General features: G+C 40.0%; 1 protein-coding gene across 1 annotated transcript in view; it reads right to left on the minus strand.

Annotated features, from left to right (window-relative positions):
* Positions 1 to 27691, minus strand: part of ARHGAP6 (Rho GTPase activating protein 6) — a 304050-nt gene that overhangs the window by 33581 nt on the left and 242778 nt on the right. The window contains exons 4-8 of the mRNA XM_030933948.1: positions 18500 to 18756; positions 16030 to 16225; positions 11071 to 11126; positions 8383 to 8533; positions 7187 to 7335 (exon numbers count right to left, since the gene is read on the minus strand). Coding sequence (XP_030789808.1) covers positions 7187 to 7335; positions 8383 to 8533; positions 11071 to 11126; positions 16030 to 16225; positions 18500 to 18756 — 809 coding nt within the window. The remainder of the gene's footprint in view (positions 1 to 7186; positions 7336 to 8382; positions 8534 to 11070; positions 11127 to 16029; positions 16226 to 18499; positions 18757 to 27691) is intronic.

The following is a 27691-nucleotide window of genomic DNA, read 5'->3' on the forward strand; positions in this document are numbered from 1 at the left end:
GGGTCATCGAGATGTGACCCTTCCCTCCAGAATGGACTCTCTGATGGTTCTGATGTCCCAGCTAAGAGTCATGTCAGTGGTGTGGCAGGAATGAGCCACAGTTGCAGAAGTGGAAACAGTGAATGTAGACACTTTCTTCAAAAGATATCACAGAGAAGGAGGAAGAAGAAATATAGGAGGAGCTAAAGGGGAGTACAGGGTGAAGGAAGGGAACTATTTTTTAGCTTGAAGTATAAAAAATTACTCATATTCAATATATTAATAATTAGAAAGTACAGGTAAGCAAAAGGAAAAAAAATGCCCATAATTTCACCACTGCCAAGAATCAGCTATTCCAATGCCTTCCTGTGCACATATATACATGTATACCTGATATTTTCTTCTTTAAAACTGGGATCACATCCATATATTATTTTGTAATTTGCTTACTGTCTCTTAACAGTATGTTACAATAATCTTTCCACTACAAAAAAAAAAAAAAATCCTGTCTTCAGTCTTCATTGGCCCCTAGAATCCCACTGCATGAATAAACCATGATGTGTTTTAACCACAATCAACTGATAGGCATTGATGTCGTCTTGAATTTTGTTATTATAAGCAATGGTACAAAAAATACCCTTGAAAAGACATTTTGTGAGCGTGGGTGAGCACTTTTTAGGAGTAAATTCCTACAAGGTGACTTGTTGTAATAAGGAATATGAACAATTTTAAAGGTTTGGGAATTTTTTCTACTTGTCTGTTTTTTCAGATGAATGGGAGAGTCTGAGTAAGTTTCTCTAGGCTAGGGTTTCTCTACCTTGGCACTAGTGACATGTAAGGCCAGATCATTCTTTGCTGTGGGGGATGTCCTGTGCATCACAGGATGTGGAACAGCACCCCTGGCCTCAGCCCACTAGATGCCAGGAGCCACCCCTACCCTCAACCTACAGTTGTGACAACCAGAATTATCTCTAGACATGGTCACATGTCCCTTGTGGGGTAAAATTGCTCCTGTTTGAGAACCACTGGTCTGCATAAATTTTTATTTATCTTGCCAATATCAGTTGAGAGTCAGGATAAGTATGGGAACTATGTCTGCTTGGTGGGGATCTTTTGCCTGGGAAGATCTACACAGCCTTTGAGAAGCACCTGGGTGCCCAGCATAGAATTCAGGAGTCCTGATGAACAGCTGAAACAAAGCCCTCTGAGCCCCACTCTCATCCTGTGGAGTCACGAGTTGGTGGCTGCCCTGCCCTACAATCCCAGCATGGTACACGAGTTGTATTATTTTTAGAAGGCAAGGCTGTTTTCAGGTGAATGATTGGCCACCAAGGCATATTATTTCATGTGATAAACACAATTTGAAAGAAAGTACCCTTTATGTAGGATCGTTCAATCATTTTTCTTTGTTTTATTTCATTGATAAGTTTTGTATTTCATTGACAAGTTTTCATTTTATTTTTCATTTCTTTTCCTGAAAATTCATGGTTAAGGTGAAAATCAAATACGTGTCATTTTCAGATTCCTCCCTTTAGAACTCAGAGGTATTTGGAGTGTTTCCCCTTACCCCTTTAAAGTCATATTAGGGTTTTCTCGTTTTTTAAAAAAACATTAACAAATGGAAGATTTTGTTTTCTTTTAAAAGAATGTTTCATACAAGAACAATCTAGAGCTCTGTTTCCGCTCTTTCCTTCTCCTGTTGCTATTCTGGGAATGGAATACAACCCATCTGTAAAACTGCACACAGATTCCAGCTGCAGACCAAGCTGCTTGGGGTTTGTTAACACTTTTGGGGTTTATTGTGTTTTATTGTTTTGTAACATGGAAAGGAGACTTGCTCCCAGGCAACATCCACCTTTTCTCCATGTGTTTCAGCATATATTTATATATATACTATATGGCTGTATCTAGGTTATACAATGTACCCTCGAGCCAGGCCATTACTTCATTTTTTAATTAGCTAGCAATTCAAGAAAACGTTTATCTTCGCTAAAGAACATCCTAGGTCATTTCTAAACTTCATATGAATAGCTCATATCTGTTAAAAGTCTAGTATGTACAGGTACCAGGCTAGGGGCTTTCCACTGGCCATTTCAATTCTTTCTCACTATAAGCTTAAGAAGCAGCTGCTGCTGTTGTCCCTATTTTATAACCAAGGGAAGTGATGCCCAAAGCTCAGAGCCAGGAGATGGTATAGCAAGAAGCGAAGCTGGTGGCCCCACTCTAGGCAGCCCTGCCCTCTTCATCCCATTGCTACATTTCTTCCCATTTCCTGTTCCTTGGCAGACCCAGCCATGGCATGGGAAAATGGGAAAACGAGCTTTAAAACAGGGCTGGATGATGGTGAGGGGAGACACAGGTCTTGCTAAGTTTCAAAGCCAACCTACCATTTCCTAGAGGCATGTACCTCCTCAAAGATCAGTAATCAAGGCCCTACAATGGTGTTTGTAACTTCTTTTTTGCCTCATAGACCCTTTGAGAACTCAATGCCAGCTATGGACTCTCACCAAACAACTGCATATTCACACCACATTTTCCATGCAGTGCCAGGGGGTTCTTGAACTCTGAAAAACCACTGCTCAGAAGGTTTCAATTTTGTTCCTGCTATATTCTTTCTTGAAGAAATGCAATGTTTCTTACACTTGGGAATTTCTCTTTTCCCTAAGGAGCAAAGCAAATAGCAAACTAAACAAAATAGAAGAAAACAAAACAAACACAAGATAGCAAAACACCACAATTCAATAAAATACTGCTATTTTTTCCCAAAAAAGCACTGATTGACTGGTCAACAATTTTTCTCATGCCCTTCTTTTAGACATCTTTAAGACCTCACCAGTGAATGATGCATTGAATTTTAAGCACATATCAAAGAGGAAATATTATGTTCATTTTGTAGATGAGGAAGCTAAGACCATCCCCCATCCCAACTCTGTTTTCCTTCCTCTTCCTCTCTTTCATAAAGACAAGTTATGCAGAAAGGTTCTGGCAGAACCTGTGTGAGATTTCAAGCTTCTTGACAATCTGATTCAGGTTTCATCTATGTTGCAATCCCCCCAAACAACACCCTAACAAATAGATGATATACACTAAAAAATAGGTAAGAGAAGAAGTTGAAAAATGTTGGTTTTTGACCATATTTTACAGTTTGATATTTAGCTTTACTCCAGTCTGCCCATTCAATATTCTCTACCTGCTCACGCCAAATTGACTAAAAAATAATAACTTTTCTCTTGATCCTCTCCCTCTACCCATGACTTCTAACAGAAGGGGTTTGGCTAACTCCCATCCCAATGCTGTGTTTATGTGGTCCATGTACTCAATCCCTACGCACCCTTTGATATGCATCTTAAATTCAACCTCCTCCTTGAAGCCATTCCTAACTTTTCTGGCCCATGCTCATCACTTCTCTGAATGTCTGCAATGACTCTGCAGTGCATTCCCTAATTCTATATTTACCTTGTGTCCTCACCTCCTCCACCTCTTAGATGCCATTGTATCCTGAGGCCAGTCATTAGAAAATCTCTGAGCAATAGTCACTGGTTTAAAGGAACCTAGGGTAGATGCTCAGGACATGCATGGTTCAAATCCCAATGCCATTCTTTTATATTTATTTATTTATTTTTGAGATGGAGTCTCGCTCTGTTGCTCAGGCTAGAATGCAGTGGCGTGATCTCGGCTCACTGCAAGTTCCGCCTCCCGGGTTCATGCCATTCTCCTGCCTCAGCCTCCTGAGTAGCTGGGCCTAGAGGTGCCCACCACCACGCCCAGCTAATTTTTTTTTTTTTTTTTTGTATTTTTTTTAGTAGAGACGGGGTTTCACTGTGTTAGCCAGGATGGTCTCGATCTCCTGACCTCATGATCCACCCACCTCGGCCTCCCAGAGTGCTGGGATTACAGGTGTGAGCCACCGCACCTGGCCCCCCCCATCAAGGCCGTTCTTACATGGAAACGTTTATAATAGGAATTACTGTTGTCCATATTACTATTGATACAAAAGCCTCCTAACTCACTCTCCCCTTGTCTCTAGCCAATCTACAACGTGGATTATATCACCCATTAGTTGAATCCTTCCAAGGATTCACAGCTTAAAAGAATCAACCGGCTGCCCTGCACAGAGGCATTCAGCACTTATGAACATGGCCCAATTTCCCACTGTCTCCCTCAGTACTTCACTGCTCCGTAGCCTTTACTATAGTTCACAATGGCTGTGAGAGCTGCCTGCTCTCCTGTCACTGCTAACGATTTCACGGAAGCAATGCTTTCCTTATGTTTCTCCTGCTGCTTTAATCTTTGGCTATTAGTCTTTCATTTTGATGCAATGTTTAGGTCGAGTGTCTAGAAACCCTTATAAACCCTGGCTTCCTTCTACAACTTCACCGTCACCAGGATAATTTCATATTCCTTACAGTAAACTAGGTCTCTCAACCACTCTTCAAGTCTGGTTGAAGAATTTTCATTCCTCAAGTTCAGATGAGGAGACCCAGGTATAGAAAGGTTAATAGATTTTCCAACAACACATGGTCAGTGAATTAAAGAGCTATCAACCACTCTCAACCAGGGGTGATTTTGAACCCTTCCCCTCAGGGAACACTTGGAAATGTTTGGGGATATTTTTGGTTGTCACAACTTGGTGGGAGAGGATATGTACTACTACTGGCATCTAGTGGGTAGAGGCCAGGGATGCTGCTAAACATCCTACAATGCACAGGACAGCCCCATGACAAAGAATTCCTAGCTCCAAATATCAATTGTGCAGAGGCTGAGAAACCCTGACCTAGACCCCAGCACAGGTTTTTTTTCTTATAATTCCTATTCTGTTAGACTGGCTCAGGTTCCATACACAGCTTGGACTTTGCTAGTAAGACTTTTTTTTTTCTCTCTTAGAGTGGCTCAGGTTCTATACACAGCTTGGACTTTGCTAGTAAGGGGACCAACCAGACCCATTAACCAGTATAATGACATTGCCCTTCTTCAAGATCTTTTTCTATCATCCACTGGGATATGGTCCTAATAACTCTGCAAATCTACAGTGACTATGGGGTCCACGGCACCTCCCCTAGAGTTGTGAAATGCACTAATATGCCATTCGTACAACCTTAAGTGGAAGCTCTCTGTGGGTTGCTACGTAAGTTACTTAGCCCCCCGGCCCTAAGTTTTCACTTCTGTAACATGGAGACAGTGATCTCTTTCTTGCCTGTTAAGAGGATTTGTATGTATGTGTGTGTGTGTATCCCCTAGCACAAAGCCAGCTCATGGAAGGAGAGACATAAATTGTAGCTAATATTCCAGCATACTGTTTCATTTACACCTATCCAAGAATATTTTCTTCTTTTTGGCATAGGCAAGGGAGACTTGTTCAGCATTTGAATGGAAACAATGTCTGAAAATGATTCTAAAAGGGCAATAATGAGTTCAATTGGACATTTTGCTTTCTTCAATGCCTTCTTAATTACCTGAGACCCAATTTTCTCCTTCTCACATAGTACTTAAGAAATGTCAGAGAAGTAACTGAAGTACCTTTAAACACAGAGCTCTGCTTTCCCCAAGCAATTAGGCAGATAATGCTTACAGCTTCTGTTATAACTGTAGTTGATAAAGGCTGGCATCCAAATGAGTAATAAAACTACTTAACAATTATGAGAATTATAGTATGCCCATCAAAGAGCTGTGTATGCTGAAATAAGGTGTCAGTGCCATATTATGAAACCTGAAGCCATCTGGGGCTTCACTAATTATAACTGCTATAGAGATAAATAGCTAAGTCAGGAGAGTTCCATTCTCACACCCATAAGGGAGGGGGACAAGAAGAAATGCAGAATTGCCTTTCTGGATTAGAGTGAAAAAATTATATATAACCATGTTATTTATTTATTTAGTTTTTTTTTATTATACTTTAAGTTCTAGGGTACATGTGCACAACGTGCAGGCTTGTTACATATGTATACATGTGCCATGTTGGTGTACTGCACCCATCAACACGTCATTTACCTTAGGTATATCTCCTAATGCTATCCCTCCCCCTTCCCCCCACCCCACGACAGGCCCCGGTGTGTGATGTTCCCCTTCCTGTGTCCAAGTGTTCTTGTTATAACCACGTTCTTTGGGAAAGAAATTTGACAAACACAGAACTGAAGCCACAGTGCAGCTGAGCTTTGTTTAACAAGGATTTACAAAAAAGTTCCTGTGGTTAAGTAAGTTTGGAATGCCTCTGGCCCCTTGTTAATTTACAGTGCATGTTAGCTTATTAAAGAGTCTAAAATCTCCTGAGGCATCTGAGGTCAGGGAGAGGTATAACTGCATGGTATCAAAGAGGGAAGGGGGTGTCTCTTGTTAAGGTGAAGATTAAATAGGTTGGCTATTAGTAAGCAACTTAAAATTGAAGCCAGCATCTCATTTCTCCAAGGGTGAAACAAAAAGAAAAAATCTTGAAATATATGAGTGTAACCAAAGAGAACCAGAACCCAAGATCTTAGATTTGGTAGGGGGGCACACTGGGGCCTGAGTGGGGATCAGATCCAACAAGAACATTTCTAAAGAGTCTGTGGGACTATGTACAACGTGCTTTGAGCAGTTGATACCATGTGACATCAAGACACAATGGCAATGGTCAGCAGATGAGACCTAGTTTCCTCCACACCTGGTTTGGAAGCAGGACTGACCCTCCCTTGCATTGAGCAAGTCCCTGTTTTGGGGGAAGGGTTTAAGAAAGGAAGGGATCCCTCAAAAGGGAGATACTAGACTTCTTGCTCTTAGTACAGATGGGAGCTCCAGGGACAAACTGGAAGAATAAAGAGGTGACATCATATTTGGGCTCCAAGTTATAGTAGCAGGTAAATCAATTACAAGGATAACAATCTCCTCCCACCCCCATCATTCTACTTTTACATGGTTGCAAGCACTTCTGTAGTTCATTGTTTTTCTTCTTTACAAACGGAAGTCCAGTCTTGAATAAAGCCTCATCATGGAAAATAACAGCCTCATTTGGAAATATACTCGAAACTTATAAGGAGACTCATGGCCCATGCACTCTTAGGAACTGTCCCTCCAGAGAAGGCCCTGCATTAGTCTCTTCCTACAGAGACAGCTAGGTTGGAGAAGGGGAGATGTCATTACCTCCAGGCAAAATGTTTGGCCATTTTGGTGGTATGCCCTTTTAAAATAGGGGAGAGGAAGAGTCACAGCGTCTATGGCAGCAAAGGCGTCTTACCTCTTGCCCATCTTTGCTGATGTTGTCATCGGCGTGCCTGGCAACGATGGAGAGGAACTGTAGGAGGCGGTGGAGGGTGTCACAATTGCAGGGAGGTAGAAGGTATATGAGGAGCTGCAAGGTGCCCAGCTGTTCCTCTGGCTCCAATACTAAGCAAGGCAAAAAGAGGTACTCAAATAAAAGGGGAGCCCATACCATTCAGGCACAGAGGAAAGGCCTCCTCTCAATTGTCTTAAGAAAGGGATTACCAAGGTAAGTCCCATTTCATGCCTTGACTCATTTGCCCATTGCTTTAGCAATTTACCAGCAAGATTCTATGAAATACATAAAGCCAAATTAGACCTGGAGAAGTGTAATATCTAGAATAACAACTGTAATCCAGGTTAAAAAAAAAGGTAACTCAATTTCCCTTACTTTCTTCTCCCCCCTTCCCTGGCATTACTCATCACCTAGTTTAAGGATTTCAGTCTTCCATTTTTGGTAAATATTTATTAACAATGGCTGTAAATTGGTGAACATTCTGAAATTTGAGTTTATAATGGATTTAAGGCTCTTTTCTGTTGAGCAATTCACAAGAGACAGATATTTTGTTGGCAATAACCATGATACAGCAAAGACAATGTATTCTCTCTCTGTTGTGATCCTATTGGAATTGCAGCATTGGAGGAAGAAATGTATGGAGGCTGACCCAGGTTTGGCCTCTCTCTCCTCTACCTCCTCCTTTTTTTTATTCATAGGATCTGTAGCTACAGTCCAGAAGCAGCTATGTTGAAAACCCTGGCACTGGGCTATGACATCTTGCTTCCCCTGGAATGTTGCTTTCCTCCTTTCTCACTCTGGGTTCCCATGGTTCCCTCCTTCTTCGCATTAGAAACACAAACTCATTTTTAGGCACAGACTCAATGTGAACTCTTGTTGGTACTCTAAGCACTAACTCATAGCACTTTCTACTGTTCTTGGGTCATTTGAAAGCATCTCAAATTCTTCTTGGTTATTTCCATTTGTTTTATTGCAACTTTCTTCTTGCTAATTATTCCCAGGGTAAATCTGAGAAATTCCCCCAAATAGCTCACTCTTTGGAGATTGATAAATAAGGACAAAAAATTATCAGGAAACATATGCATAAAGTTATGATGAATGAGTTGGACATCTTAGTATTCCAGGGCCACTTTCCCACATATGGCTGTATTACGCACAGAGAGTGTTGATGAAAGCTGTGTACAGCTCCCTGGTGAGAAGGGGGTCCGGCATGTCCCTCAGGAACTCTTTGAGCAAGGCTGCCACATCATGAACACTGTGCTCCTCCTCCAGAGAGACATCAATCCCACGGTCAAATTCCTCACGTAACTGGAAAAACAACGGTTCGAGTGGCAGTCACGTAACACCATACCTCAATGTGCAGTGCCCAGCAAGAGAAGTGCTGTGACATGTAGTATCTGGAGTTAAGTCTGCACAGACCCCAAGAAGGAGAAGCAAACAACATCCTCACCTTGATCTGCCAAGTTTACACAGTCCAGTTATGAATATATATGTGTGTGTATATATGTATATATGCATATATGTGTATATATGTGCATATATGTGTATATATATAAGCACTAAATAAAACTATCTGTGGATTTATTGTAAATGATGTATGCAGAATGGCTTGGTAATGACAACCAGGTTAGGAGGAACACCTAAGAGGTGGAAGACAATTTAGGTCAACTATAAATGTGGGAGGGAGGAATTAATCTATTACACAGCATCTCTGTGTGTCACCAATTCTGCCATGTTTGAATGTTGATATTTTACTGAGTCATTCAACAAGAAAGCAAAGAGATTTTTTTTCTTGCAAAAATGAAATTAAGAGCCCTGATAAGAGATTTATGACTAAGACTTAAAAGATGACAATAACTAAATAAAAGCTGTCTTAGATTTGTCAAAGTAGTCTTATTAACAATTACCAGAAGGATTTCCTGCCTTAATCATTATATTAGGTCTATTATCACTTACAGCAGCAAGAAAACACAGTAGCAAGAGAGTAATAACTCCACACCCTACTTTTATCTGTAGCATCTCAACTTTTCTTATGCATTGTTCTCTGCTGTAGAAATAATTATGTAAGTTCATAAACCTACACTATGCAACAAACTTCTCTAAGAGTTCATTTGTTTTCAATCTTTCATCCATCCATTAATTCAACAAAGATTACTACACATTTCCTGTGTCAGACCCTGTTACAAGCCCACAGAATACACTAGTGAATAAAGAGGCAAAGTCCCTCTAGAGAAACAAGGTGATAAGCAGGTAATCCCACAAATAATTCACTCTTAACATTGTGGCTAGTGATCTAAGGAAAAAGTGCAGGGTGCTAAGGGGTTATATAATAAAGTAAAATGATGAGTGAGTTAGGGCATATTTCATACTTGAAATCTACTTCTAAGTAAACACTGATTATATTTTTATTGGGTAATCCTTAAATACAACTCCATGCAAAGGTTTCCCCTTTAATGGATCCAGATAGAACTGATGAGTAATTTCTGGCACTCGCTACCTGTCCACCTGATGAGAATGAATACCCATCACTGTCCTGAACTACTCATTGATTCCAGACAACATGCCATCAGCGTGTGTCAGGCAGCCAAAACAAAGAAGGCTTCCACTGGCACTCCTCCAACTTGTGATCGTTCAAACACACCATGCTGCTTTTCCCAGCATACATGCAGGCAGAAAGAATGGAACATGCAAAGAGCTTGGCCTATGAAGTTAATGGTGACTGGTTAAATTGTGTAATCTTGACTTATGTTTCTTAATCTCTCTAAGCCTTGACAGAAGTGGGTCAAAGAGGCTACTGTCACAGCTGGTTGGCAGATTCAATGAGATAATATTTGTAAAAATATTCTGCAATCCTGCACAGGTGAGAGGCCTATGAAATATTACCGTACTATCTTCCTTCCTGCAAGTTCTGTTGTGAAACATTAAATGTTGATCCATTTAATGTTGTTTCTTGTGTGACTATTAAGAATAAAAACCAACCAACCAATCAGAAAACATATTTCCACTGAAAGCCTTTTTTGGCTTGACAAAAAACATAGATGAGGTATTTATTTCAATTACTTTCAATAATATGAACAAATATCATTTCTTCAGCTTCTTCCAACTAAAATTTATTTTCATTTGAATTCATTTTTGAGTTGCTGAGTTCCTTATTTCCTTCCATTGAAAACAACAGGAAGAAAATAATGCTTTAATTTTCCTTCATCAACAAATGAACTCTTTTCTCAAAGGATGGTTTGCCTTTTATGAGGCCATCATGAACACAAATACCTGCCTCATCACAGGAACCTATTGTTGAAGGTCTAATATCAAACTTCAGTTGCAGGAATGTTGCACAGGGCTGAAGGAAACAAAGGAGCACAGTCCCTATGTGAAAAGCAAACTGGGGGTCAATGGTTCTATGGAAACTTCATAAGAATTATTTATTATTGATAAAGCAAAGCTATAAACATAGCATCTTATGTGAAGGGAATGTTAATGGCATTTTTCATATCACATTTTAGTAAAAGTGGGTGCTACATGCAATTTTTTTATCATTTATTGATTGGTCACTCTGAATTTCCTGCTTTTGCAATTTTCAATAAGATGTTTATAAATTAGTTTTGTTTGGCTGCACATGGCACAGATACATCCAGATGTTTTGCTTTCAAGTGTTTGATCCTAACTGTAACAACATTTCTGAGTTGTTGACTTTTACCTCCTGGAATTCAATTATATTATAATAACTTGGAGGATAAAAAAAAAAAAAAGATGATCAAATGGAATTTGTATAAACTTGAACTTCGCAAAAGGTAATTCAACTGAAAGTCATGTGAAACAAAATGTAATCTTTACTTTTCACTTACTTGTCTCACTCTCTTTTTTGAGCTTCCAACTCGGAATATCCCCACTGTCTGGAGGCCTGCAAATAAGCAAACAAAATCAACAGTCTTGTTTTATGACTTGAGACTCTGGAGGAAATCAAAATAGAGAGCAGAATGCCAGCACAGTGCCATAACATGCAGAGCAATAGTAACTTGACAGCATACAGTAACAGTTCTTTCATCTCACACTATTTCTATTTTCCAGATACTTAAAGGTCAGCCCTTTACGCACCAGAATTTTATGTTAAATGTTTCTGATCAAATATTTTTCATGTGATATCTTATATTTCTAATCTTCTCCTTATCACAGAAAATGAGCTTTTTTTCATTATTCAGAATTATTACCTAAACACACATTTTATAGGGATTCTAGCTCTTTACCAATTTCTAAAAGGTATTTCTCATTTGATCATAATTAAAGTGTGCTTCTTAAAATCTGGAAAATGCAGAAAAATGTAAAAATAATATACTTTTAGAAATACCTGATGCAGAAGTAATCACTCTTACTTTTCTTTTCCTCCTCCTTTCCTCCCTCCCTTCCTTCCTTCCTTCCTTTTTTTTTTTTTTTTTTTTTTTTTTTGAGAGAGGGTCTCACTTTGTTGTCCAGGCTGGAATACAGTGGCGTGATTATGGCTCACCGCAGCCTTGACCTCCTGGACTCTAGTGATTCTCCCACCTTGGCGTCCAGAGTAGCTGGTACTACCAGCACATGCCTCCATGCCTCCATGCCTCCATGCCTGATTAATTTTTGTATTTTTTGGAGAGACAGGGTTTTGCCCTGTCGCCCAGGCTCAAGCTCAATTCCTGGGCTCAAGTGATCTACCTGCCTCGATATCCCAAATTGCTGAGATTACAGGTGTGAGTCATCGTGCCTAGCTAATCTTTCATTTTTTAAAATCCAGCCTTTTCTACATGAATGTAGGTATTTTTACATAGTTGAGATCACACTGCATATATATATATATCTATTGACAGAGAGAATGTTACTGCCTTCCCTCACTATCATGTCACATGAATTTTCACTCATGCTAGTAACAATTCCTTGTAAATGTCACTTAAAAGGGATAAAAGACTACCAGTTTGGTATAGTGTATACTGCTCGGGTGGTGGGTGCACCAAAATCTCACAAACCACCACTGAAGAACTTACTCGTGTAACCAAATACCACCTGTTCCCCCAAAATCTATGGAAATATAAAAAAGATGCAAAATATTCTATTGTATGAATGGGCCATAATTTACTCCATATTCCCCTCTGAATGGTGCACAGGTCCCCAAAATATACATGCTTATTTTGCTATTATAAATGACCCTATTGTGAACAACTCTGTGCACATGTTTTTGTTCACATTTCTGATTGCTTTTACTAGGATCATGTCCTAGATGTGAAAATACCGTGTCAGTGCTGAGGTTGAGAAACTCAGTTCTAAAAAATTAAGTCTCTTAAAAACACAAGTAATTTCACTATAATATACTAGAAATGTCAACAATAGTTCCTTAATAGCATTAAATTTCCAGTCAACATCCACATAAGGGTCACACACTGTGATACAGTCGATGTGCCTTTTAATCTCTTAATCTGTGTTTCCTCCCTCTGTTTCCCTTTTCCTTATAATTGGTTTGGTGAAGAAATCTCAGCTATTTCCTACTGTAGATCTTCATATTGTTTGGATTTGGACACTCCACGGTGTCATTTGTATGTTCTTCTCTCCCCTTTATTTTCTGTAAAGAGATAGCTAGAGCCAGAGATTACTCTGATTGCGGTGTGATTTTATAGGGCAAGAATACTTCACAAAAAGTATCGTGTACTTCCTTTGGGAGCATGAAATGTCTGAATGGTTCTCCTTTTTCTATGCTGGTCATTAATCATTGCCATTGATGAGCATTGTGTATATTCTTTCACTGGTGGCTCATTTCCTCTTCATTTGGGACAATCAATTATGAGAGTGATGGGATATTGGAGCTGCTAATAGCCATTTGAAGCCACATGAAGAGAGCTGGTCGGAGAGTAAAGCCAGCAGAGGACACTCATGACATCATTTGAATCCTGGATCCAGCTGTGCCTAAATCTAGATCAGTCTCCCAGTATATAAAGATTGTTGTTGTTATTTGGGGGAGGACACTTTGCTTAATCTAGTTTTATCTGGGTTCCTTTCTCTTGCCACTGAAAGATTTATGACTAGTACAATATATAATTAAATCAGAAAGAATTGCATTTTTTAGAAACAGAATTGGGGTCTTACTATATTACCCTGGCTGGTCTCAAACTCCCAGGCTCAAGTGATCTTCTTGCCTTGGCCTCCCAAAGTGTTGAGATTACAGGCTTGAGCCACAGTGCCCAGCCTTAAATCTTTGTAACATTATTTCTTTACATCCAGAAACAGAGTAAACATCTCAATTTCTTTTAGTTGTGTTTTCTATCTCTTGGTAGAAAGAGAATAGTCCCACCTGTGTAGAAAATGTCCTTATGTGATATCATGCTGCTGTAGAAATTTCAATTATTCAGAAACCATGTGAAAATAAAAAAATACATGCAGCCAAAATTAAAATTACTGCGACCTGCTATTAAAGTTTTCTATTTCATACATAGAAGATTCATTCGGTTCATTCAGAGTCTACTTCTCTCTATATAATAATATATGCCAGGCACTATTCTAAGTACTGCATGCACATTAATTAATTGAATCATTGCACAACTTCTGAGGTGGGTACTTATGTTCATTTTGCAGATGAAGAAATATAATTCTGTATTTTATTTTAAATAGTGTGATTATCCTGTTTTCAAGCTCCCAAAGGGATAGAAGCAATAAATTAGGCAATTTCATTATTGTGCAAACATCATAGAGTGTACATACACAATCCTAGATGGTATAGCCTACTATACGCCTAGGCTATATGGTAGAGCCTAGTGCTCCTACACTACTAACCTGTATAGCATGTGACCGTGCTGAATACTATAGGCAACTGTAACAAAATCTTAGGTATTTGTGTATCTAAACATAGAAAAGGTACAGTAAAAATACAGTATTATAACCTTATGCAATCCCCATTGCCTATGCAGTCCATCATTGAGAGAAATGTCATTATGTGGTGCATGACTGTGTGTGTGTGTTTGTGTGTGTGTAGAGAAAGAGACGTATGTATGTTCAAGGTACATAGGTAATACACAGGCATGTGAAAGATAAGGTGAAAAAAAAGAACCTACACTTAAAATTTTGTATAAACAAATTTATTAGGTCATCCATATGTTATCCTGTGATTTCCATTATAATGAATTAAGAAATTGAGATATATCCTTAACAAATTTTAAATAAAGTTCCATTTTTATTAGAAGGAAACAGATGAGAATGTTAATAGTAGTTATGTCTATATGGTAGCCTCAGAATTTTCTTTGCTTTCACATTTACTTTATTACAATGAGCATATTATTTTTATAGTAAAAAAGTAATTAAACTTTTCCCATGTACATAGAACACATGCTAACACTACAGCAAACAAATTTAGTTTATGAAAATGGCAGTTTAATAAGCCAGAAGTCTAAATTTCAGAAAAATTTTTAAAGAACTGTATATCATTCTTTTTTTTTTTTTTTTTTTTTTGAGACGGAGTCTCGCCCTGTCCCCCAGGCTGGAGTGCAGTGACCCAATCTCGGCTCACTGCAAGCTCCGCCTCCTGGTTTCACGCCATTCTCCTGCCTCAGCCTCCCAAGTAGCTGGGACTACAGGCGCCTGCCACCACGCCTGGCTAATTTATTGTATTTTTAGTACAGGTGGGGTTTCACTGTGTTAGTCATGATGGTCTTGATCTCCTGACCTCGTGATCCACCCACCTTGGCCTCCCAAAGTGCTGGAATTACAGGCGTGAGCCACCACGCCCGGCCAGAACTGTATATCATTCTTAAGTCAACTTAGTAACTAGAATTGAGTTGCAAAGGGTGACTTGGAGAAATTTTAAGTGGACAGCTTCCACAAAAATGCAAGTAGCAATATATAAACCTGTTGTCAAAAATGATGTATTTTCTTTTTCTTTTTCTTTTTTTTTTTTTTTTTACTTTTTAAAAAATTTTTATTTCCACAAGTTTTTTGAAGAACAGGTGGTATTTGGTGACATGAGTAAATTCTTTAATGGTGATATGTTAGATTTTGGTGCACCCATCACCCAAACATTACATACTGAATGCAATTTATAGTCTATTATTCCTCACTCCCGTCCCACCCTTTCCCCGGGTCCCCAAAGTTCATTATATCATTCTTTTTTTTAATCATTAAAAAGTCAGGAAACAACAGGTGTTGGAGAGGATGTGGAGAAATAGGAACACTTTTACACTGTTGGTGGGATTGTAAACTAGTTCAACCATTATGGAAAACAGTATGGCAATTCCTCAAGGATCTAGAACTAGATGTACCATATGACCCAGCCATCCCACTACTGGGTATATACCCAAAGGATTATAAATCATGCTGCTATAAAGACACATGCACATGTATATTTAAAAATGATGTATTTTCTATTAAAAAAAAAAAACTGGGGAATCATCACTTAAGCTGAACTCTTACTTTTTAAAGGAACCCTTGGGAGTAACCTCCTAGGTTACTTTTATGTATAAACAATAAAAGTGGCTCTGGTCTGTTTGAAAGAGGTTCTAGTGACAAACCCAGCCCAACAGACCTGATCCTTACCTAAATTGCTTGGCCTCCACGGTCACTTCTGAGGACTACTGGGAGCAAAGCAGTCTGAATATCATCAAGTTGATTCACCCCCTCCTCCAATCTTGTTTAGCCCCACAATCTCTTAAGCAAACACTCACATCTGTACACTTTCACACAGGAAATTTCAGTTCAGAGCTTGATCAAATGAACACAGAATTGACATTGGGTACTTCAATGAATGGTGCTTGAATAAATGAAAGTCCTTAGTACTTTAGACAGACAAGTCTACTTACCATGTTTTTCTAGATGCTGACAGCAGCTGTCCACCAGCCTAGGGACCTGTCTGTAAATAGGATTCAGACTGAGTTTCTTATCTCTGGCTTTTTCTTTTTTACTTTGAGCCTCAACAGGCAAGGAAAGTTGTAAAGCTTCTAGTAGTCGAGACTGATTGTCATCAAGATCCGTGATAGAATCCACTGACATGGCACCCTGCAAGTGACACAGAGCTGTGAACATAAAGTACAGATAGCCAAAAAAACTAGCTGCCCCCAGATGCTAACCAATACATACTTTTGCTCATGACTCTTTATCACACTTGAAATAATACTGCTTGATTTCTTCAATTGTTCTGTTTGTATATTGAAAGAAAAAATATGCCTTTTGAAAGAGTTAGAAAACCTCTACAAGGTTTCCTCAAGCTAATGGCAGTTACAATTTCAACAATAGACAAAATTTTCCAAATGGAAGAACAAGCAATGGGAAACATATAATTAAAGTATTTTGGCCCAACCACTTCATTTCTTGAAACAAGAAAAAAATTACATACTCAATGAATGAGGTAGTCAGAGAAGTTTTGTAAATAAAAATCTCAACTATGGTTCTAGGAAGTAGATTTTTAAAATATAATGATTCCATAAAACAGCCTGAGCTTAGTTTTCCTGAGAAACAGCACAAAGTGCTTTATTAGAGAGGTGGTCCTGGGAAACACCTACAGGGGAGGGGGAAATGAGACAAGGAAGGAAAGGCAGCTGACGAAGGGAGCATTATCAAGTCTATTATCATTGTGGGCAACTGGAGTTCAATCTTTCTGGGGAGCTCTAGGAGACAGCTGTAGATCATGCACCTTAGAGCTATCCCTATCAAGTGAGAGAGCTGGGGTATTTATACACCAAGCCTCAGGAATCACTGCTTAAGGGCAGCCTCTGGTGGGGGCAGAGAGATAATATTATCTCCTAAGTACTTCAGCCTGCCATTTGGATGGGCTGGGTGCCTCTGGCATCAGAGAAAGCCCTCAGCAAAGAAATAAGGTGTTGGCAGATGGAAGGTGAGCTGGCATGCTAGGAATGGTAAAGGGTCAGGGAAAGGGAGCAGCGCACCAGTCGCATTTGCCACACCCATACTTGATGAAGCACTGAGAAAGCAGTTGGCTAGCCAGGCCTGGACAGAGGAGAGGGCATTTGGGAGAACAATTGCCTGAGCCCTACATTCCCAGAAAGCTAAAATTTAGAGTTTTAGTGTTATTGTTGTATGACAATATACAGTCTGAGACACAATGACAGAACAATTCCATCATGCAAATTCAAGCATTCCATAATTTTGTAATTTCATTTTTAAACGTAGTCAATACTGCAAAAACAGCAATGGATCAGGTCTCTCTCTGCCTTGGACAAGCCCTGAATGTTAGGGGCTGATTGAAAAATGTGGGTTTTAAGTGGGAAGTGTCTGGAGTTTTAACTAGGGCAGTCTTCAACAGCTGGAGGTGGCAAAAATTTTGGGTCTCCACGTGACAGTGAAAAAAGGGAGAGAAGGTCAGGTGTGGTGGCTCATGCCTGTAAACCAAGCACTTTGGATCACTTGAGTTAGAAAGTTCAAGACCAGTCTGGGCAACACAGTGAGACCACATCTCTACTAAATAATAATAATAGCTAGGCGTGGTGGTGTGCATCTGTAGTCCCAGCTACTGGGGAGGTTGAGGCAGGAGGATCGCTTGAGCCCAGGAGATTGAAGCTGCAGTGAGCAGTGATCATGCCACTGCACTCCAGTCTGGGCAACAGAGCAAGACCCTGAGTCAAAAAATAAAAGATAAAAATGAAATGCAGATTTGTTTTTAAAAAGGGAGAGAAGATCTTCCAGTGACCTGGAAGCTTTAGAGATGCTTATCAACAGACTCAGCCAATCACCAACCAGTTTGCCTGAACAATTCAAATAATAGCACAGTACCTAGAACATAGTACTTAACAACTGGTACCATATTGTTAGAGTATTTGAAAGAGGATATATAGAGGATTCTATGGTTCTGTTTGAGAAAAAGAAATGCTCCATTGATAAGGAAAAAGCTCATTGTTTAGGAAGACCCACCACCAATTCATTTGGCCAGACATGTTCTCAGACTGGTGATGAAGAAAGTATTAATAGCTAAAACACCGGGCCTTGCCCTCAAGCCTCACAGTCTAGTGGGCAAGTTATGGCAAGACTGACAGATTACAAGAGACCAGAATCAATGGTGATATTGTCGAATGTTTAGGAGAGCATGCAGCACAGATGTGACAAAGGAGGGACACCAATAGCTTCAAGAGGAGTCAGGACAAGGTCTGAGGCTATGCAAGGTGCCACATGCCCAGTGCACATTCTTCATTAATGGAGTTTGTTGACAGACACCTGAACACCAACTACATATCCAGTTTTCACATGAACAAAAAGTCAATAACTGTACATCTTCAGTTTTCCTAGCACTGGTGTCAGAGCAAATACTGGCCACCTCACCCTCCTCCTAGCCCGAGGAGCCGGTTCCGGGGTGTTTGGGGACGTTGACTCATTCGGTGTTTCTGAGGTTGAGCTGAGAGATGAGTTACTGCTTGAGAGTTCTTTGTTTTGTCTTTTATTTCCAAATGGGAGGAGGGAAGCCACAAAGTCAGATGCATCTTTCTGCTCATCCCTCTGCAAGTCCTGCTTGAGTTTATAGGCCCTGTCATTCGCAATGACTTGGGATAAGGGCATTCCAAATGCCTGCGGGATGAATTCTGGAATCAAAAAACAGACATTCACTTTCAGAGACTGACTGGACCAGTGAACACTCTCATTTATGTTTCAGACCTAAGTAAGGACAGACATGTTCAAAGGAATGTTTTCTGAAGAATTGACTCATCGATCAAAATAAAAAGGTGACATTTGTGTTAATCAGAATGGCCCAAGTTTCCATTTCAATAAAGAAAACTAGTATTTATAAATACACATCTTAGACATCTAGGTCTCTAGTTTTTCTCCATGTCTCAAGTCTATACATTCATTCAACAGGCATTTATTGATTGCACACTACGAGCCACAACAAGCTAGGCAATGGGAAGCGCAAAGCTTATAAAAGATACAATTCTTTCTCCTGAGGTGTTCAGAGTATGGGTTGGGGTGAAGAAGTGGATAATCAGAAAAGCAAATCATTTCTAGACTGACTATTAGGTGTTATAATAGAGAGATGCATAAAGCTAAGGCTGAAATTTAGTCAACTGAATACACTTTGAGGTTCCCAGCAAGAGTTAGCATATGAAATGATAACCTGACAGGCAGAGGAGCAGTTTGGGAACTGCTTGGGAAGGAGTCTGCTCTGTTTTCGTTGTGTTCCTCATCCCCACATTCTATTTCCAGCCAGCTAGGTTGGGGCTGTCACTCTCGTGATCTATACTCAAGCCATTCTACTGGCCACATGCAGAGTGGACTCAGCCACTAAATATCTCATGGGAGGCCCAGGAAACAATTTGTTAAATCCTTTAATAAGGAGAATTTGGGGAAAGGGGCATAGTGCAGAAATCGATGGCTTTATTTGGAGACATACATAGATTTCCTTTCTGAATTTCTGTCATAAATCTGTTTGTATACACATACTTTGGATCCTTAGGGCCAGGAGTTTTATTGGCAATATTTTGGATTCATGCTGAAAGGCACTAATAATGTAATCAGATGTATTATTCTTTTTAGACTACAAATTAGGTCTCCTAGCAGCAGTAAGTTGGAATCTAACCTCTCCATTGTTTTTAGAAGCCCTATGAATGAAACTAAAATGATCAAGGGAAAATAATTCTAAGGTTGGTTGTTCTTTGAAAGAAAAAGCTAACATTAAATTAGGTAGAAAGATACTTTAAAAAGTTTTCCTCCTTGATCCATGGCAACATTTCGAACATCACTGCGCTAATGACCAAGTCTACATTAAAAGGAGAAATGTTACTTGAAAAGCCTGCACTTCTGGTTCTATCAAAGCATGCAATTTGTTTTGAAGTAAAAAATCAAAATTTTAGGCCGGGCGCGGTGGCTCAAGCCTGTAATCCCAGCACTTTGGGAGGCCGAGACGGGCGGATCACGAGGTCAGGAGATCGAGACCATCCTGGCTAACACGGTGAAACCCCGTCTCTACTAAAAATACAAAAACTAGCCGGGCGAGGTGGCGGGCGCCTGTAGTCCCAGCTACTCGGGAGGCTGAGGCAGGAGAATGGCGTAAAGCCGGGAGGCGGAGCTTGCAGCGAGCTGAGATCTGGCCACTGCACTCCAGTCCGGACAACAGAGCGAGACTCCATCTCAAAAAAAAAAAAAAAAAAAAAAAAATCAAAATTTTAGTATTTCGGGATTTTCAGAGGATGCTTGCCATTCTTTAGCAAAAAGCTAAGTGATACATGGTAATAAAAAATAATTAGGTACTTCTCCTTTGAGTGATCAATTTAGACAGTGCAGTGAGGTATAATTCTCACTATTGATAATAGGCTGTGTCTACTACTAGCAAAATTAGAAACCAAGGGGGATAGTGCCAGACCTCCTGTTATGTACCCTGAGGAGATGCATGCGCGCGCGCGCACACACACACACACACACACACACACACACACACATAGATATAATCTTGTCTGTAGAAATGATCAAATATTACTTTTAAAAGGTTGGAAAAGTCTGGAAACGTGGATGGTAAGGCTGACAACTACATGAAATAACAAAAATAGAGGGGATAATAAGAGTGAAAAGAACATTGATAAATGTACAAGTGACACATCTGCTCAGGTGGGCATACGCATGGCAGGGATTTACTATAAGATGGGGACTACTGAGCCCTTTCCCAGTCATTTTTTCCATCTAAGGAAAACCAACCAGACTAGTTTAGAGACTTCTTATACCTCTGGTGCAGATCCTCCCCACCAGCAAATAATTCTGCCTTGTTTCAGGAGAAGAGCAACCAGCAGATGCAAAGGCTCCAACTCTTCACACCTGCTGTACCTGTGCCCTACACCACCTCCCTTTGCATGATATGTAGGTGTGACTTGGCATCCTGCCAGCCTTTCTGCCTCTCCCTGGTTCCCATGCTCTCCCACCTGCCATTCAACTATGGATAAGTTTAAACCATGGATAATGGTATACTGCACTAAAGAGCTCAAAAATATTACCCTAATACTCTTAGAGTATAAATAGGGTTCAGCAATTATTTTCTGTAAAGGGCCAGATAGCAAATATTTTAGGCTTTGTGGATATGGCTGGGGCTTAGAATGGCTAGGATGCAAAATGATAGGGTGCTCGCATTCAGCATGGGGCAAGTGCAGAGTCAGCATGCAGACTGAGCATTTCCTTCAATTCTGTGGCCTAGGTGCTCAATTTGCCTCACTCCAGCCTCCGCCCTGTTGGCAGGCTGCACAGTCTTTGTGGTAGCTACTCAACCTGCCAGTCTAGCAGGAAAGCAGCCACAGACAGTAAGTAAATAAATGGGCATGGCTGTGTTCTAGTAAAGCTTTATTTACAAAGACAGCTGGTGGGCCACCCCTGCTATAAATTACATCTTCTTGTGCCTGTATCTTCAACCTCTTTTTTTCTACTATTCTTTTACTACATATATTCAAGCAGCTACTTCTTAAAAAAAATAAATAACCCTCGATCCACTCTTTTCTTTTCTCCATGGTTTACCCCCTCTCCTTTTGCCACAGTTAAAATTCCCTAAAATGTTTCCTTTACTTTCTGGCCTATAACTTTCTCACCTACCACTCTTTCCTCACTTCATCCTGTCTAGCTGATACCTCCATTAGATTCTAAAGCAGCTCCCTCTAAGTCATTGCTGTCTTCAGGGTCATTAAATTCAGTGTTTTTGACAGCTCTGTTTCATTTGCCCTTTTGTCATCCTTTAACCCTGATTGCCATTTCCTGAAATGCTCCCTGTCCTTTGCATCCTGGATATACTAACTGGGTTTTTCTCTACCTCTCTGGCTACATTCTTGCCCCTTTTTCTGGCTTATCATCTTCTACCTGGGTTTTCAATGTGGAAGGTCCTCAGAGCTCAATCTTAACCCTCCTCATCACTCTTGTCTCTCTATGTAAGTAACAGCACGATACGCATAACTTAAACTTCCATCCATACACATTTCACACCTTATTGCTACCTCTAGCTCAGACCCCTTCGTTGAGCACTAACCACTTCTTCCACCTTCTTATCTGGATGTCCCAAAGGCATTTTTTTTTTTTTTTTTTTTTTTTTTGAGACGGAGTCTCGCTCTGTCGCCCAGGCTGGAGTGCAGTGGCCGGATCTCAGCTCACTGCAAGCTCCGCCTCTCGGGTTTACGCCATTCTCCTGCTTCAGCCTCCTGAGTAGCTGGGACTACAGGCGCCCGCCATCTCGCCCGGCTAGTTTTTTGTATTTTTTAGTAGAGACGGGGTTTCACCATGTTAGCCAGGATGGTCTCGATCTCCTGACCTCGTGATCCGCCCGTCTCAGCCTCCCAAAGTGCTGGGATTACAGGCTTGAGCCACCGCGCCCGGCCCCAAAGGCATTTCTTACTCTTTGTCTTCCCTTACAAGGTCTTACTCAGATTTCCAAAAGTTTGCCTGTTCTTCATGTGGGAGAACCAGAAATCTGAGAGTCATCCTTGATACTTCACTCCTTCTTACATCCCATTTTCACTCCATCATCAAATCTTTATCATGTGACTTTCACATTATCTCTTTTTTCCATTCACTTCTCTCCACTTCCACCATCACTCCCACCCTAGTCTAAGGTACCATTATCTTTCTCCTGAACTTCCAGATCAAAAGTCATGCTGTGGCCCAGTACTGTGTGAGCTGGCCCCTTCCTAACCTTCTCAGAAACAACACACTCCCTGATTCTTTCCTTTCTTCTTATCCTAGAAGTACTACCACTCAATGACAACATTCAATATATGTTCTTTGATAATTTCTGCATAGTGATATCTGATAACTTGACTGTTCTGCCATTTAATATGGAGCAAAATTAAAAGTTGTATGAGCTATTTGTATCTAGTGTTATTTCACAGCTCACATACAGTGACATACCTAGATAGTGAGGAAAATAAAACATGATACAATATGATTTCACCATAAAGAACAGTGCCAGAACTGAACTCTGTCCAGATTCAGTTCTCTTTCCAGATACACATGTATGTGGATACATATATGGCATAATCTGAAAATATCCTGGCAGGTGTTGTTGGGGGTACAATCTCCCGGAGTTACATCACAGTAAAACCTATTCCCCATGTGCTCAGTTTAGGAAGCCCATTAATAAAACAAAGTAGCTATTTTTAAAATTACTTAATTTTAAAATTACTTTTGACACAAAGAAATTTTTGGAAGTTCCGAAAATTTTAAAAACTCTTTTGATTGTCAAGAAATATAACTAAGAGAAATTAAGGGCTTGGAATTATTCTGTATGAAAATATGTTTTCTGATTAGTGTCAATCTTGAATTAGTTTCCATATGTAAATCAAAAGTCACATGGGCACTGCTTAAGTGGCATGGGGAACATAGGAGTGTCACATGATCCACTATATATCAAGGCAATTAAATAACATACAGGACATGATTCATTCTGATGAAATCAATTAATATGGTAGCATATCAACCATTTATGAATCACTATTGGGAGAGCAATTCGATTCTAAAAGGCTGCTTCTGTTTATTTTTAGATTACCTAACTCAGGAGATCATTTAGTTTCCTGTTTTCCTTCTTTTACTCTTGGTTTCAAATGACCATTTTTCACATGTGCAGCTGTTACAAACCCAAATGCTAATATCCAACTGGAAGGAAATTATATGAATAGATTACATCTGTGCCAGACTGGCACCCCACCCCCCCCACCCTCCTCACACCCTGGTTCCCAGGACATCCATGCAATGACTCCCAGTGTTGACATGGACAGGGCTGTAAGTTCTGAAAAGATGCCATGTAATTAACTTTCACTTAAGCCTAGGTTACTTTGTTTTTAAACATTAAAGCTACTTAATTTTTTTTTTTTTTTTTTTTTGGCACGAAGCCTGATATTTCCCCCTTAGTTGGGTGGGTGATACGTCTTTTCTTTGGAACCACCAGGACCTGCCTTCCTCTTCCCACTTAGCTACCTTTGAGGCAGTATAGATCATTTCAGTTTTCACTAAGCCTATGTAAATACGATTTAGTTTAAAAAATCTATAATGGCCCAGTATGTATTGTTCGATTACTTCCCTGGCCCTTCCTTCCATTTTAATTCAAATTCTTGCTTCCTGCTGTTTTGTATATATAATACATGTAAGCAAACATACATCTCCTTCTGTTGAGGGAACATCTCATCATTCTGTTGAATGCGCACTCTGCTTAGTCTAGCCAAATGGACACTTTCTGAAAAATCACCTAAAGTCCAGATTAGATGTATTTAAATCCCAATATCAATATCATCACCCTAGAATAAACCAAGTTTAAAAGAGAATACATTAATAATACCAACCTCAGTGATCCCTTTAATATGCTCTATACACATGGAAAATTGCTCTAATCTGGAGATGTAAAAGTGCTCTACTGCAGGAATAGAATGAGCAAAAACTCTAGTTTAAAAGAGCAATGCTGGCTATTAATATTTAGGTCATTACAAAAATAAGGGCACAAACATATCAACAATTAAATATAACACAATTTATCAGACTATAATAGGTAGCTGGACAACCCTTAGCCTTCATTATTCCAGCAGTAGATTCTGCTGTGACAGAACGTGCCCTGGTGAGTATCCTAGTTAATATGGATCAGAGTTCTCATCCTAGAAGTTGCACATTAGATGCTCTTAAAAACACCCATGCCTGAGGTATCCCTGCAGAACAATCAACTCAGACTCCCTGGGGTGGGGGTCTTGGACTTTTTAAAGGTCCACAAATTGATTCTATTGTGTAGTCAGGGGTGGGGATCACTGACACTTTCACCTTCTTTTTTCCAATTTGAGGTAAACATTTGAAATGTCTGAAGATATTTGGGTTGAGGGTGGTGTTACTGGCATCTAATGAGTAGAGGCCAGGGATACTGCTAAACATCTCACAATCCACAGGCTAGCCCCTACTCCAGATAATTATCCAGTCTAAAATGACAATAGTAGCAAGGTTGAGAAACCTCACTCCAAAGGAAGTAAAACAATGGTTTTCCATTCTTTAGAATTCTTCACTTTTTTTAGTCTAAAGAACCAAATGTCATGACTGTTCACGATATAGGTGTAGAGACTGAGATCAATGGTATGGAATAGCTCTTGTCCAATACTGATCCCAATGCACTTTTTTTTTTTTTTTTTTTTTTTTTTTTTTTGAGACGGAGTCTCGCTGTGTCGCCCAGGCTGGAGTGCAGTGGTGCAATCTCGGCTCACTGCAAGCTCCGCCTCCCGGGTTTAAGCCATTCTCCCGCCTCAGCCTCCGAGTAGCTGGGACTACAGGCGCCCGCCACCTCGCCCGGCTAGTTTTTTGTATTTTTAGTAGAGACGGGGCCAATGCACTTTTTAATACCCTTGGTTTCATTGCCTTCCATTACTTTTAAGGCAGAAATTATATCATTATATAAAAGGACTCCAAGATGAGATGTGTATGGCTGTTCTCATTCAAGACTCATTGACTGTGTCACATGAAATGAAAATAAATGCATACATGGTACCATTTAGCAACCACTTCATAACAGACCATAAAAATAAGCAGCAAAAAGTGCGGTGGCTCACGCCTATAATCCCAGCACTTTGGGAAGCCGAGGCAGGCAGATCACGAGGTCAAGAGTTCAAGACCAGCCTAGCCAGCACGGTGAATTAGCCGGGCATGGTGGTGTGTGCCTGTAATCCCAGCTACTTGGGAGGCTGAGGCAGGAGAATTGCTTGAACCCAGGAGGTGGAGGTTGCAGTGAGCCGAGATTGTGCCAATGCACTCCAGCCTGGGTGATAGAGTAAGGCTCTGTCTTGAAAAAAAAAAAAGGCACAAAAATTGGACTGCATCAATGGGGCTCAAGTGTCCATTATGTGGGCTCAAAGAATATCAGTTTTAAATGACCATAAATACCTCTGAGAGAGTGGCTACAGTTTTAGTTCCCTAAATAGACACACAAGGGGACACAAAACAGTATGATGAGAGTAAACAATTCCCAAAACATACGAAGCAAAAGATGAGTAGTATACTGCGATCTAACATAAAAATGCTGAGAATGCATTTGTCAATTTTGGCTTTTGTTGCCGTTGCTTTTGGTGTTTTAGACATGAAGTCCTTGCCCATGCCTATGTCCTGAATAGTATTACCTAGGTTTTCTTCTAGGGTTTTTATGGTATTAGGTCTAACATTTAAGTCTCTAATCCATCTTGAATTAATTTTCGTATAAGGAGCAAAGAAAGGATCCAGTTTCAGCTTTCTACTTATGGCTAGCCAATTTTCCCAGCACCATTGATTAAATAGGGAATCCTTTCCCCATTTCTTGTTTCTCTCAGGTTTGTCAAAGATCAGATGGCTGTAGATGTGTAGTATTATTTCTGAGGGCTCTGTTCTGTTCCATTGGTCTATATCTCTGTTTTGGTACCAGTACCATGCTGTTTTGGTTACTGTAGACTTGTAGTATAGTTTGAAGTCAGGTAGTGCTTCTGCACAGCAAAAGAAACTACCATCAGAGTGAACAGGCAACCTACAGAATGGGAGAAAATTTTGGCAATCTACTCATCTGACAAAGGGCTCATATCCAGAACCTATAAAGAACTCAATCAAATTTACAAGAAAAAAACAACCCCATTAAAAAGTGGGCAAAGAATATGAACAGACACTTCTCAAAAGAAGACATTCATACAGCCAACAGACACATGAAAAAATGCTCATCATCACTCGCCATCAGAGAAATGCAAATCAAAACCACAATGAGATACCATCTCACACCAGTTAGAATGGCAATCATTAAAAAAATCAGGAAACAACAGGGGCTGGAGAGGATGAGGAGAAATAGGAACAGTTTTACACTGTTGGTGGGACTGTAAACTAGTTCAACCATTGTGGAAAACAGTGTGGCGATTCCTCAAGGATCTAGAACTAGAAATACCATTTGACCCAGCCATCCCATTACTGGGTATATACCCAAAGGATTATAAGGCATGCGGCTATAAAGACACATGCACACGTATGTTTATTGCGACACTATTCACAATAGCAAAGACTTGGAATCAACCCAAATGTCCATCAGTGACAGACTGGATTAAGAAAATGTGGCACATATACACCATGGAATACTATGCAGCCATAAAAAAGGATGAGTTTGTGTCCTTTGTAGGGACATGGATGCAGCTGGAAACCATTATTCTCAGCAAACTATCGCAAGAACAGAAAACCAAATACCACGTGTTCTCACTCATAGGTGGGAATTGAACAATGAGATCACTTGGACACAGGAAGGGGAACATCACACACCAGGTCCTGTTGTGGGGAGAGGGGAGGCGGAAGGGATAGCATTAGGAGATACACCTAATGTAAATGATGAGTTAATGGGTGCAGCACACCAACATGGCACATGTATACATATGTAACCTGCACGTTATGCACATGTACCCTAGAACTTAAAGTATAATAAAAAAAATCACCCTCTCATGTTCAACCATTATATCTCATTTATATATATTTTAAAAAATAAATTTTGTTGTACAAAAAAAAAAAATGCTGAGAATGCACTTACAAGTGGGACCT

This window comes from Rhinopithecus roxellana, chromosome 7 (assembly GCF_007565055.1).
Source record: "Rhinopithecus roxellana isolate Shanxi Qingling chromosome 7, ASM756505v1, whole genome shotgun sequence".
Taxonomy (NCBI): Eukaryota; Metazoa; Chordata; class Mammalia; order Primates; family Cercopithecidae; genus Rhinopithecus; species Rhinopithecus roxellana.